This window comes from Anoplophora glabripennis, unplaced genomic scaffold (assembly GCF_000390285.2).
Source record: "Anoplophora glabripennis isolate ALB-LARVAE unplaced genomic scaffold, Agla_2.0 scaffold90, whole genome shotgun sequence".
Classification (NCBI taxonomy): Eukaryota; Metazoa; Arthropoda; class Insecta; order Coleoptera; family Cerambycidae; genus Anoplophora; species Anoplophora glabripennis.
The window spans coordinates 656,593-669,116 of NW_019416260.1; the positions used below are offsets into that span (position 1 = coordinate 656,593).

The 12,524-nt window shown below is 32.2% G+C and overlaps 1 protein-coding gene across 2 annotated transcripts in view; it reads left to right on the forward strand.

The window, feature by feature from the left end:
- Positions 1-12,524, forward strand: part of LOC108917999 (ubiquitin carboxyl-terminal hydrolase 31) — a 61,313-nt gene that overhangs the window by 45,610 nt on the left and 3,179 nt on the right. The window contains exons 2-8 of one of the 2 annotated variants that reach the window (XM_018724834.2): positions 3,505-3,714; positions 5,503-5,824; positions 5,887-6,008; positions 6,106-6,364; positions 8,204-8,372; positions 8,438-8,811; positions 10,575-11,272. In XM_018724834.2, the coding sequence (XP_018580350.1) occupies positions 3,505-3,714; positions 5,503-5,824; positions 5,887-6,008; positions 6,106-6,364; positions 8,204-8,372; positions 8,438-8,811; positions 10,575-11,272 (2,154 nt within the window). The remainder of the gene's footprint in view (positions 1-3,504; positions 3,715-5,502; positions 5,825-5,886; positions 6,009-6,105; positions 6,365-8,203; positions 8,373-8,437; positions 8,812-10,574; positions 11,273-12,524) is intronic. The other variant, XM_018724835.2, reaches the window with a different exon arrangement.

The following is a 12,524-nucleotide window of genomic DNA, read 5'->3' on the forward strand; positions in this document are numbered from 1 at the left end:
AAATTTTGCTTCGTTTTCGAGCTACAATTAAAAAATTGAAATGGGTGCGTTTAAAAAAAAAACACGAATACTTAATAATGCGTATATAATATAATACGCTCTGCTACTAAAATCATTGAAAATTCAAAAGTTGGCTATGAATTTAAACATCAAACTTGACGATCAGGAAAAAAGTTGAAAGAATAATGAAATATAAAAACAAACAACTTAAACAGCAGAAATAACATATGTATAATTTGCTCTGATAAGTTATAGCAATTGTTTTCTCTCAGGCATGAATTTATTCTTCGTCGAAAATTGAAGTCTACTCCATCCAATAACTGCTGATTGTTTCTAATAAGCGTGCGTTATCAGTACTTCTCTATCCAAGGTCACAGAAAACGGGTGAATGAGATCAAAGTGCCGACAATGCAGTGAAACTGCTACTGATAGTATGTTATATAACTCAACTATTAGAAGTTGGTATCAAACAAGTGTTAATATTCTCAATTGTCAGTAATTATAATAAAAAATTGGACACTTACAAGATAATCAATTACTTCATCAACTTCATGAATTAATTAATGAATTTTTCATTGTGTAAGGCTGCTATTAATAACAGTAAAAGAAATATATTATTTTTATCACATGGTGGCATGAAATTAAAGGTTCTATTGAACGGTTCATAACTCGGCAGCTTCTGCATAAAATTCCCCGCGATTCGATAAAGCTTCTAGAACTTTTCAGCACGAATCCGATGATTCATAATTCGAGATCAGACCCGTTCTGGCCTTTAATGAAATCGCTAATATAAGTCGATTACGCAACATTGTTATTCGACCTTAATCCAAGAGGTGAATAAATTAACAGACTTGTTTGTATGCCTCGCCGTGGAGCAAATGCAAGGTGCACCTTGATGGATCGTTGTATGGCATATTGAGAAATTAGTCATAGCGACCGTGGATGGGCCGGCGAAAAAAAGGAACGTGTTGAAGTCGACAATTAGCGATTTGGATGGGGCCAATCAACTGGTTTGGCTTAGAGAGAATGTAAACTTTCATTTTTTTCTATGACGCCACCGCTAGAATTTGATTTATTCGTTTAAGTTTGACGCAAAACCGAATTTTAATGAAATATTGTTTTATAATATATTCGAAATTCCAAAGCTATAGGAACGCAAGTTATATATTTCTGAATTTAAAATTGATGAATAAAAGACATAGTCAAGTCACTGAAGGCGAAAATAAGGTAAAAGCTGCAAATTTTTTCGGATAGCATTTCATTGATTTTTAAACTTTTTCGTCCCTTGTTTTTTTTTCGATAAGTACAACCCTTATAGCTGTTAAATTGATAATTTATTCATGAATAAATTGACGAAGTTCTTCATGAATTAATTCACGAATTTATTGGTGAACAGTGTGGTAAACATAACCTTATTACTGATCTGAGGTTGGAAATCTGTTGGGTTGGTACTTCTGAACTTCACGAAGAAATTGACGAAAATTAGAACATGCTCTAATTCGTCAAGAACTTGATGAATAAATTCATGAAGTTATTTGACAGCGGATTTGGTGCATTATAGCTGTTTTACATTGACAATTTATTCGAGAATAAATTGACGAAGTTCTTCATGAATTAGGTAATTCACGAATTTATTGGTAAACAGTGTGGTTGTACACTGCTACAGACTTTGTCAAGTTTTTTGACGTAAGAATCAGTTCTACCAATGAATAAAAGAAGCAAATAAATTTCAAAAATGTCACCTTTCCACTCATAATTGTAGTGATACAACAGCGGTACCGTTCTGACACATATTATATAAATATTAGTTTTTGTAACAAATCGGTAAAAACAATGCAAAACTAGCACGACGCCACACAATTATTTATTAATTGATCAATAAATTGTCAATGTAAAACAGCTTTTAGAGCATGTTCTAATTTTCGTCAATTTCTTCGTGAAGTTTGGAAGTACCAACCCAACCCAACAGATTTCCATCCAGCCTCAGATCAGTAATGAGGATTGAGGTTATGTTATTGGAATATGTAAATAATTGTGTGGCGGCGCGCTAGTTTTGCATTATTTTTACTGATTTGTTACTTACAAAAACTAATATTTATATAATATGTGTCAGAACGGTACCGCTGTTGTATCACTACAATTATGAGTGGAAAGGTGACATTTTTGAAATTTATTTGCTTTAATTCATTGGTAGATCTGATTCATACGTCAAAAAACTTGACAAAGTCTGTAGCAGTGTAAAACCACACTATTTACCAATAAATTCGTGAATTAATTCATGAAGAACTTCGTCAATTTATTCATCAATAAATTGTCAATGTAAAACAGCTATTAGAGAAAATTTTAAGCCCAAGATGGGATACGTAAGTGCATTACTGTATGATTTATTGAAAATTGAAAAAAAAAATGTCTCGAAAAACTCAATTTTTGTAAAAACTCAAATATTTTGCAGTTTTACAAAAATGCACTTATTCTTCTTGTCAATGACTACTACATTCTGAGTTTCTTAAAAAAATCTTTTTTATGAATTTTGAAATTTTTATTAAAAAGATCCAGAGTTGCCAGCATCAAGTCGATACTGACTCGAAAAAATGTTATTTAAAATAATTGTCGCATGAAAGAAAGTCAAAAAGATATTGATGATAATAATAATGATAAAAAAAAACATTCATTTTGTCAGAAGAAAAAAATTATAAAAAATTTGTTTGATAAAAAACAATATTTATAAAATAAAACAACTGAAAATTGGGGTTTATTCGATAGTACATAAAAATTATGCAAAGAATTTTATTTAGAAACTTATTAATTTCCCCGTTTTTTAAATTCGTACTTTCGGTTATTCCTTACACTTATTATTAAATATGTTTGTTTTGAAGCTGTTAAATAATTGTGGGTCTGTACCTATCTCAGCGATGTGTATTATGAAATTTAAAAATTCGATTTACTGTAAAATAAGCACTAGGTATCTCTTAACTAAAATTTTGACCATAAAATTATCGTGATTTCTAAAAACTGTGGAGATTATGTCTGAAAAAACTATGCTATTGTCAGTTCTTGGACTTCTTGGACATAATAGGGCCATAATATCATTGTTTAAGTATTTTATGTAGTATCCTTAATCCTTTCGGTCCTCTACCTGTATGGTGATTTGACGTGGTTCTCATTTAAGGTGAGGAATAACACTACCAGTATCTAAAATACACTGAGACACCTAACAATGACCTCGTTCGTGGTATATCTGGATGCTTTCACGTAAACAGTTTCTCCTTGAATAAAATTAACTCCAATTCCTGGATTATATAAGACTTTTTTGTTTATTTTGATCCATGCCATGACATATTAATCATATGGCACTTATACTGCGGACACTGTATATCCATGACACGTTTTAAAAAAAATGGAGGATAATCAAATTACCTCAATATTTTTTCAATGATATGTTTATAAAATTTTCTGCCTGCACACTTTTTTATGCCTTTAGCTGATGTTGGTTTCTTATTCCAGACCTCAGGGAGACCCGATGAAGTGATAGCGGCGGAGACGCTGGAGAACTACAAGCGATGCAACAACTCCTTCATACAGGGTGTTTTCCAGGCGCAGTACAGATCGTCCCTCAGCTGTTCGAGGTGTCGTACCCAGTCTAACACCTTCGACCCTTTCCAGTGCATTTCGGTACAGCTTCCGCAGTTCCACAAGCATTCGATTTATGTTACCGTAAGTATTCGACAATAATTGTTTGTTTGTGAAAGAGAACTTACTTTAAGTAATATTCGAAAACACTTTGTACATTGCTGGGTTCGTAGTAAAGAGGTTAAGTAAACGGGGTTTTGCCTTTTGTTTGTAGTAAAGCTAGTCCTGGACTTGTGACTCCTTTAGTCGAGGCGTGTGAAAATATTTACACCGTACTTATGAAAAATAAACATTAGATAATGGTGTTTTTGTGCATTGTCCAATCGTTGTTCCTTAACCACGGAATTGCCCTGATAAAACGTGTAATGGTGACTTGCCTTGATAAAAATGAGGACTTTGCCCACCCCTTTGTAATAAACAGATTATGATAAATCAATAATCTCTATTAATAAATCTGCCTAAGGTTCTGTTTTCCACATCGCAACCTTTGGCCCTTGCAAAACTGCAAAAAGAATCGTTATAATGATGTAAACTAGCTGACTTGATGTAGATAAAGGGCTGTGCGAAAAGATTAAAAAAAATGTGGGTTATCAAAACATAATCTGACTCATTTGGAATATCTTTGGAAAAATAAAGATAATTTTAAAAATAAGTAGTCACAGCCTTGGGATGGCTCAATTTTCCGAATTATTTCTTTGCAAAGGACTCATCATGCATACAGGGTGTAAGTTTAAACGGAGGTTAGTTTTTTAGGGGTAATAGTACATGTTCTTTTGAATACGAGTCTGAAATTCTTTTTTTTAATCAAAGTTATAATTAGTTTTTTTAAATTACATTTTCATTCTTGTGTACACTCATATATTTATAACAATATTGTCGGCAGTCTACAGTGCATGTGGAGGGAGATAGTGTGGGTCAACGGTGACGAAGTGAAGGAGATCAGTTGTAGTTGTTGTTCCTAGTACATCTAAACTGAATTTGAATGATTTTGATCATTATTTAATGGGAAACGAACTCCAAATTCTGAAGCTTTGAACGATAATAATAATATTGAACGGGAACAAATTCAGAGACATTATGGGATCATATCTTGATGGTCTACTCATCAAATGTCTTCAAGGCTTGATTCTAAATTAATCTTCTACGTACAAACTTTTCCAAGGTCTTTGATAGAGTAAATTACAAAACTTTAATCCACAAACTTCATATATTTGGAGTTTGTAGTTCTTCTCTAGATTGGATAATAAAATGCCATTCAGAGAGACATCAGGTCAGGTGAGCCTCAAGGCTCTCACTTAGGATCTCTATTCTTTAATATATCTAAATGATCATCAACGTTTCTGCTATTGGATATTTTTTTGTTTGCAGATAATTATTGATTGATTAATATAATTTTGACTAAATTTCAGCATATCAGTAATTTATCAGAGTGTGGAGGTTAACCTTTTTGAATGTCATGCCATATCATTGCCATTGGTTTCCGTATTATGACTGTCATGCTTTGAGATGTGATCAAGTACAGTAAAAATTCGGAACAATAATATCAACAATACTAACAGAAAGTGACCTACTGAGCATGAATTTTGAGTGGATAATACATATGATAATATTTACTCAGATTCTTTGTTTCCTTGAGAGTTGTTTTTGTATAATTTTTAATTATTTTTTTATCACAATCTGTTTCTTTATAATCCTATTTTGTTATTCTTGTTCTTTTTAGCGTTTGCAACAATTCAATAATTGATTGTAACATTAACACAAAATATGGCCCCCTGAATCGTAAATAAATAAACTTTAATCGGTATCACAAAGCATAAACTATATCGCGATCGACATTGACATACCAAGTGACGTTTCTGTGTCCCTCTTCAGGTGTTGTACACATCCCAGCAGCCCAGGCAGGTGCAGATCGGCTTGAACCTCTCATCGAGCGCCACGGTGTCCGAGCTACGTGATATTCTAGAGTCTGATACCTCGATCGAACGTGCCAACATGCTCATTACCGAGATAGGCGACTCGGGCTTCCTGAGGACCTTCACCGATGCCCAACCCGTCAGCATCATAACCGAGATCGATCCGATATACTGCATAGAAGTCGCCCAGCTCAAGGACGTGCAGGAGGAGTCCACCAGCGCCTACGTGCTCCTGTGCTGGATCAACGTGCTGGTGGACGATAACGATTGCCAAAGATTCGGTAAGATTCGTAGGAAATAAAATTTCGTATAATTTTTTTTTGACGGTCTTATTTTACCATAGGAAGCCCGTATACTATGCAAGTATCGAGGGAAACTTCTTACGAAGATTTGCAGAAGCTGGTACTGAAAGAAATGGCTCCAATTCTACACGATGATGTCTTAACATCGTCCCAATACAGGGGGGTACGTAAAATTGTTCCTACTTCTTTTTTCTTACGAAAAATTGTACCCGGAGATGATTTTTACATTATCGAATAGTTACATTATAAAACGATTTCAGGTGTTCAAAATGAGAATTTCGGACCCCGCCTGGAACGACAACGAGCCCCCCTGCTACCTGGAACCGGAACTGGAACATCCCCTGTTCATGGAGGCAGTCGATCAGGCCCTAGCGCTCTGTAGCGAAGATGGGGGTCCTCCACACGTCAAGCTCGTCCTCGAGTGGACGTCCGAGTCTAAGGTGTCCATAATCGCCGACGACAACGACTTGGTGGAGGAACATTCCAGCGTGAAGATGCTCCGGGCCCAGGCGCTTCATGGTGAGCAAATTTTTATGTAACAAAATTGATTATAAGTTCATGGTAATATGGTAATTTATGCGGTTGAAATGACCATATATGTTTTATATGTTTTTGGTTGCAAATATGCCAATTCGTGTAAATTTACAATACTTTTTTGTAAATTTACATGTTTCATATTCATCATAATATAGAAGTTTTTATATTTCTAAGTTACATATTTGTTTTATCTATGATTGTAACTATTCATGACTTTTAAGTGTAAATTTACATTTGATTTCATGTAAATTTACAGGGTTTTGTTAATATGATAATTTTAGCAGTGGAAATTATTTGTTATATTTGTTTTCATTTATGATTACAATTATGCCAGTTTATAATTTTGAAGAATAAATTTACATTTCCTGTCTGTAAATTTACAATTACGTTTGTGCATGGTAATATGACAATTTTTGCAGTTGAAATTATCAAGTTTTAAGTATTCGTTAATAACCATTGTAACTATGCCAATTCAGAATTTTTAAGTGTAAATTTACAATTATTTTGTAAATTTACAAATATATTACGAGATCATATAGCAATAATATAACAATTATTGTTTCAATTGCGTATTTATTTGTTTTATTTATAATTGTAACTACATATCTCTATTCATGATTTTTTAGTATAAATTTACATTTGATTATATGTAAATTTACAAGCATTTTTAATGTTAATTTTAACAGTTGAAATTTTTATACTTGTTTTTACTTATGAATACAACTATGCCCGTTCATAATTTTGAAGTATAAATTTACGTTTCCTGTAAATTTACAACTATATTTGTGCATGGTAGGTAATATGACAAATTTTTTGTGCATTTCAAATTCCCATGTTTTATTTGTTATTTACTATGCTAATTCAGAATTTTTAAGAGTAAATTTACAATTCCTTTGTAAATTTACAAATATATTACAAGTTCATATAACAATAATATAGCAATTCTCGATTCAATTGCGTATTTGTTTTATTTATTATTGTAACTATCTCTTCATGATTTTTAAGTTTAAATTTACCTTTGATTTTATGTAAATTTACAAAGATTTTTAATATGTTAATTTTAACAGTTGAAATTTTTATACTTGTTTTTACTTATGAATACAACTATGCCCGTTCATAATTTTGAAGTATAAATTTACATTTCCTTTCTGTAAATTTACGGCTATATTTGTGCATGGTGATATGACAAATTTTTTGTGCAGTTGAAATTCCCATGTTTTATTTGTTGTTTAATATGCTAATTCAGAATTTTTAAGTGTCAATTTACAAGTTCTTTGTCAATTTACAAATATTTCACAAGTTCATATAGCAATAATATAGCACTTCAAGTTTCAATTGTGTATTTGTTTTATTTATGATTGTACCTATCTCTGTTTATGATTTTTAAGTGTAAATTTACATTTAATTTTATGTAAATTTACAAGTTTTTTTAATGTTAATTTTAGCAGTTAAAATTTTTATATTTGTTTTTACCTATAATTATAACTATGCCAGTTCATAATTTTGAAGTATAAATTTACGCTTCTTTTCTGTAAATTTACAGTTATATTTGTTCATGGTAATGATAATTTTGTTTTGCAGTTGAAATTACCATGTTTTATTTATTATTAACTATGCTAATTCAGGATTTTTAAGTGTAAATTTACAATTCTTTGTAAGTTATAATTGTAAATTTACAGTTTATTTGATGTAAATTTGCACTTTGTGTATATTTAAAGTTTATGGTAATACAATGCGACACCTCATTCATAATTTTTTTCTAATATAATCAGTATTGCACATTATTTGTTTATATTGTGTTTAAAGCATCGTTTTGTTCAGGTGGTGCTCCTTTGACATTGGAAGAATGTCTGCGGGATTACACCGAAGCGGAAACCCTGACGGACGCGTGGCGGTGCCCCCACTGCCAGCAGTACCAGCCGGTCGTCAAGACCCTGGACGTTTGGTCTCTCCCCGACATCCTCATCGTGCACTTCAAGCGGTTCAGGCAGTACGTATCACCTCTTCGCTTTACGGCAGCTATCCTCCACAAAAGATTAATGTCCTACTTTACAGTTTTGCCAATTTCAGACACGGTCTGCGCGGCGGCAATAGCGCCAAGCTCACCACCATGGTGGACTTCCCCATGTACGGCTTCGACATGACGCCTCACTTGGCCAACAAGAGGAACACCCTGAACAGGAACGAATCGTTGCCCGATAACGAGGGCTCAGTCATCATAAACAATGGGTGGTCGCCGTGGAGGAGGGCGAGGAAGCAGTCGAATTCCAGCGATAACATGTACGACTTGTACGCTGTCTGCTACCATCACGGTACGGATCTAGAAACGGGTCATTACACTGCCGCCTGCAAGAACCCCTACGATGGGCAGTGGTACCTGTATGACGATGCCAAAGTGGTCAATCTCAGCAAGCAGTCCAACGATATAGGTGAGTTATTGAATTGGTAATATAAACAAAGAACTCCATTATTTTTTGTATTCGTAAATGTAAATTTACTATTATATTATAATTTTGTGGCAACGTATAATTTTTTGCAATTGCAATTTGTTTTATCTACGACACACGGTTGTAAATATCTCAATTCATCGATTAAGTGTAAATTTACAATTATTTTCTGTAAATTTACATGATTCTGGTAATATAGGAGTTTTTTGTAGTTGAAATGACCACAATTATTATTTATTTATGATCGATAGAGCTATCCCACTTCTTATATAAATTAACAATTCCTTTCTGTAAATTTACATTTATATCAATTTCTTGCAGTTGAAATGACCCCAATTACAAGTTTACGGTAAAGTTACCATTTGTTTTACAATCGAAATGATCATATTTGTCATATTTATGATGAATGATTGTAACTATCACAATTTATAATTTTGTAAAGTGTCAATTTACAATTTCTTTCTCTAAATTTACATTTATAATACAAGTAAATTGTAGTGCTGCAGGTTTTTGCGGTTAAAATAACCATATTTATTTTATGAGTATAAATATCCTGCTTTTTTTTATATTATACATTTATAAGTGTAAATTTACAATTCCTTTCTGTAAATTTACATTTATGTCAATTTCTTGCAGTTGAAATGACCCCAATTGTTTATTTATAATTGACAGGACCATCACACTTCATAATTTTTTTAATGTGAATTTACGGTACTTTTCTGTAAATTTACGTTTATATTACAAGTTTACGGTAAAGTTAATCATTTGTTTTAGAATTGAAATGATCATATTTGTTGTATTTATGATTGATGATTCTAATTATCACAATTTATAATTTTGTAAAGCGTCCGTTTACAATTTATTTCTCTAAATTTACATTTATAATACAAGTAAATTATAGTGCTGCAGGTTTTTGCAGTTAAAATAACCATATTTGTTTTATGAAAATAAATATCCTGCTTCATAATTTATTAGTGTAAGTTTACAATTCGTTTCTGGAAATTTACATTTATATTACAAGTTTATGGTAAAGTTACCATTTGTTTTACAATCGAAATGATCATATTTGTCATATTTATGATTGATGATTGTAATTATCAGAATTTATAATTTTGTAAAGCATCAATTTACAGCTTATTTCTGTAAATTTACATTTATAATACAAGTAAATAATAGTGCAGCGGGTTTTTGCGGTTAATATTTATTTTATGAATTTAAATATCCTCCTTCATAATTTATTAGTGTAAATTTACAATTCCTTTCAGTAAATTTACGTTTATATTACATGTTTATGGCAATGTTACAATTTGTTTTCCAGTCGAAAGGATCATATTTGTCATATTTATGATTGATGATTGTAACTATCACAATTCTATGATCTATAATTTTGTCAAGTGACAACTTCTTTCTCTAAATTTACGTTTATAATACAAGTTAACGGTAGTGCTGCAATTTTTTTGAGGTTAAAATGACCATATTTGTTTTATAAATATAAATATCCTACTTCATAATTTATTAGGGCAAATCTACAATTCCTTTCTGTAAATTTACAATTATCTTACAAGATTACAATAAGGTTACATTTATTTGGTAGTTGAAATATTTGTTTTATTTCTGATAGGTCAATGTAATTTTTTTACTTAATAATTTTCAGAGTAAATTTACAACGCAAGTTTACACAGTTAAACCAAAAATTGTTGTGTAAATTTCGGTAACGAGTCTTAATCAAACTGTGCCCCTTACAGGTTCGCTGCTTGTGAACAACAGCGCCTATATCTTATTCTACCAGAAGAGGAACGGCATCTACGTAGGGTCGAGCTCAAATTCCAGCAGCGCGGCGAGTACCAGCTCGGTGGGGTCGTGTCAGGACCACTGGGTGTCGCGGATGCCGCGGTTCGTCCCTCCAAAGTACGCCGTCAAACAAAGCGAGGCCAAACCCGTAACCAAAGAGGATATCTTCGAGGAGAGACAGCACCACGTCGACGTCAACGAGGACGACGAGGAAAGGTCCAAGGCCGCCGAGGAGGTGGCGTTACGGAATTCCCAGAACACCCTCCACAGCAGCTGTAACAGCGTTCGTAAGTCGCTGGAGACCAAATCGACCAACACCGAGGTAGCTAGGAATTCTCCCAGTTTGTCCCAGTTGAGCGTCAACAGTAACCACACGCCCGTCGAGCCGAGGAAACAAGTCTACACCACCAGTATCTATATTAACTCGACGGGGAATTTGAACGTGGAGTCGTCGAGTAATAAATCGCCCGTTCTCAGTTTGCATAGGGTGAACGGGGTGGCGCAGGACGAGCCGGACGTCCCTTTGAGGGAGAACTGCACGGATAAGAAGAAAGACGTCGTTTATACTACCACGGCCGCGATACACAGGCATTCGGATAGCGGTTACCCAGCGAAGATGACTGAACAGCCGTTACGGAGTCAATTGAATTTCGTAAGTACATTTTTTAAATAATTTTTTACAATTATGTTAAATTTTTTTAATTTGTGTTTGTTTCGTTGTTTATATTGAAAGGAATTTCTGTACGAAAATCTGACATTAATTTAGAAAGAACTAAAGATACGTCCAAATTTTTTTTTTAATTTAAAAAAATATGTTTTTTTTTAAGTAAATTTACAATTTCTTCTCGTAAATTTGCATTTAGAAATGATTATATTCATTTTATTTATGATCAATGGTCATAACTGTCACAATTTATAATTTTGTAAAGTGATTCATAATTTAACCAAAAGCCCAAATTTACATTTCCTCTCTGTAAATTTACAGTTACCCTATTTTAAAAGACTATAGCCATATTCCAATTTTTTGCTGTTGAAATCACTGTATTTGTTTTATTTATGATTGATAATTGTAACATCACAATTTATAACTTTATAAAGTGTAAATTTACAAATCCTTTTATTAATTTACACTTAATGGAAGTTATTGGTAGTGTGGCAATTTGTTTGCAGTTAAAAATAACCATATTTGTTTTACGAATGAAACTGTCCTGATTCATAATTTATTAGCGCAAATTTACATTTCCTTTCTGTAAATTTAGTTATTTAAAAAGACTATAGCCATATTCCAATTTTTTTGCAATTGATATGACTGTATTTGTTTTATTTATATTGATAATTGTAACTATCACAATTTATAACTTTGTAAAGTGTAAATTTACAAACCCTTCTACAAATTTACACTTTTAATAAAAGTTAATGGCTGTGTGGCAATTTATTTGCTGTTAAAAAGAACCGTATTTGTTTTACAAATGAAACTGTCCCGATTCATAATTTATTAGCGCAAATTTACATTTCCTGTCTGTAAATTTACGATTATTTTAAAAGACTAGCCATATTCCAATTTTTTGCAATTAATATGACTGTATTTGTTTTATTTATGATTGATAATTGTAACTATAATAATTTATAACTTTCTAAAGTGTAAATTTACAAATATTTCTACGAATTTACACTTTTAAAGGAAGTTAATGGTAGTGTGGCAATTTGTTTGCAGTTAGAAATAACCATATTTGTTTTATCAATGAAACTGTCACAATTCATAAATTATTAGCGTAAATTTACATTTTGTGTGTAAATTTACGGTTATTTCAAAAGACTATAGCCGTATTCCAATTTTTTGCAGTTGAAATGACTATTTGTTTTATTTATGATTGATAATTGTAACATCACAATTTATAACTTTG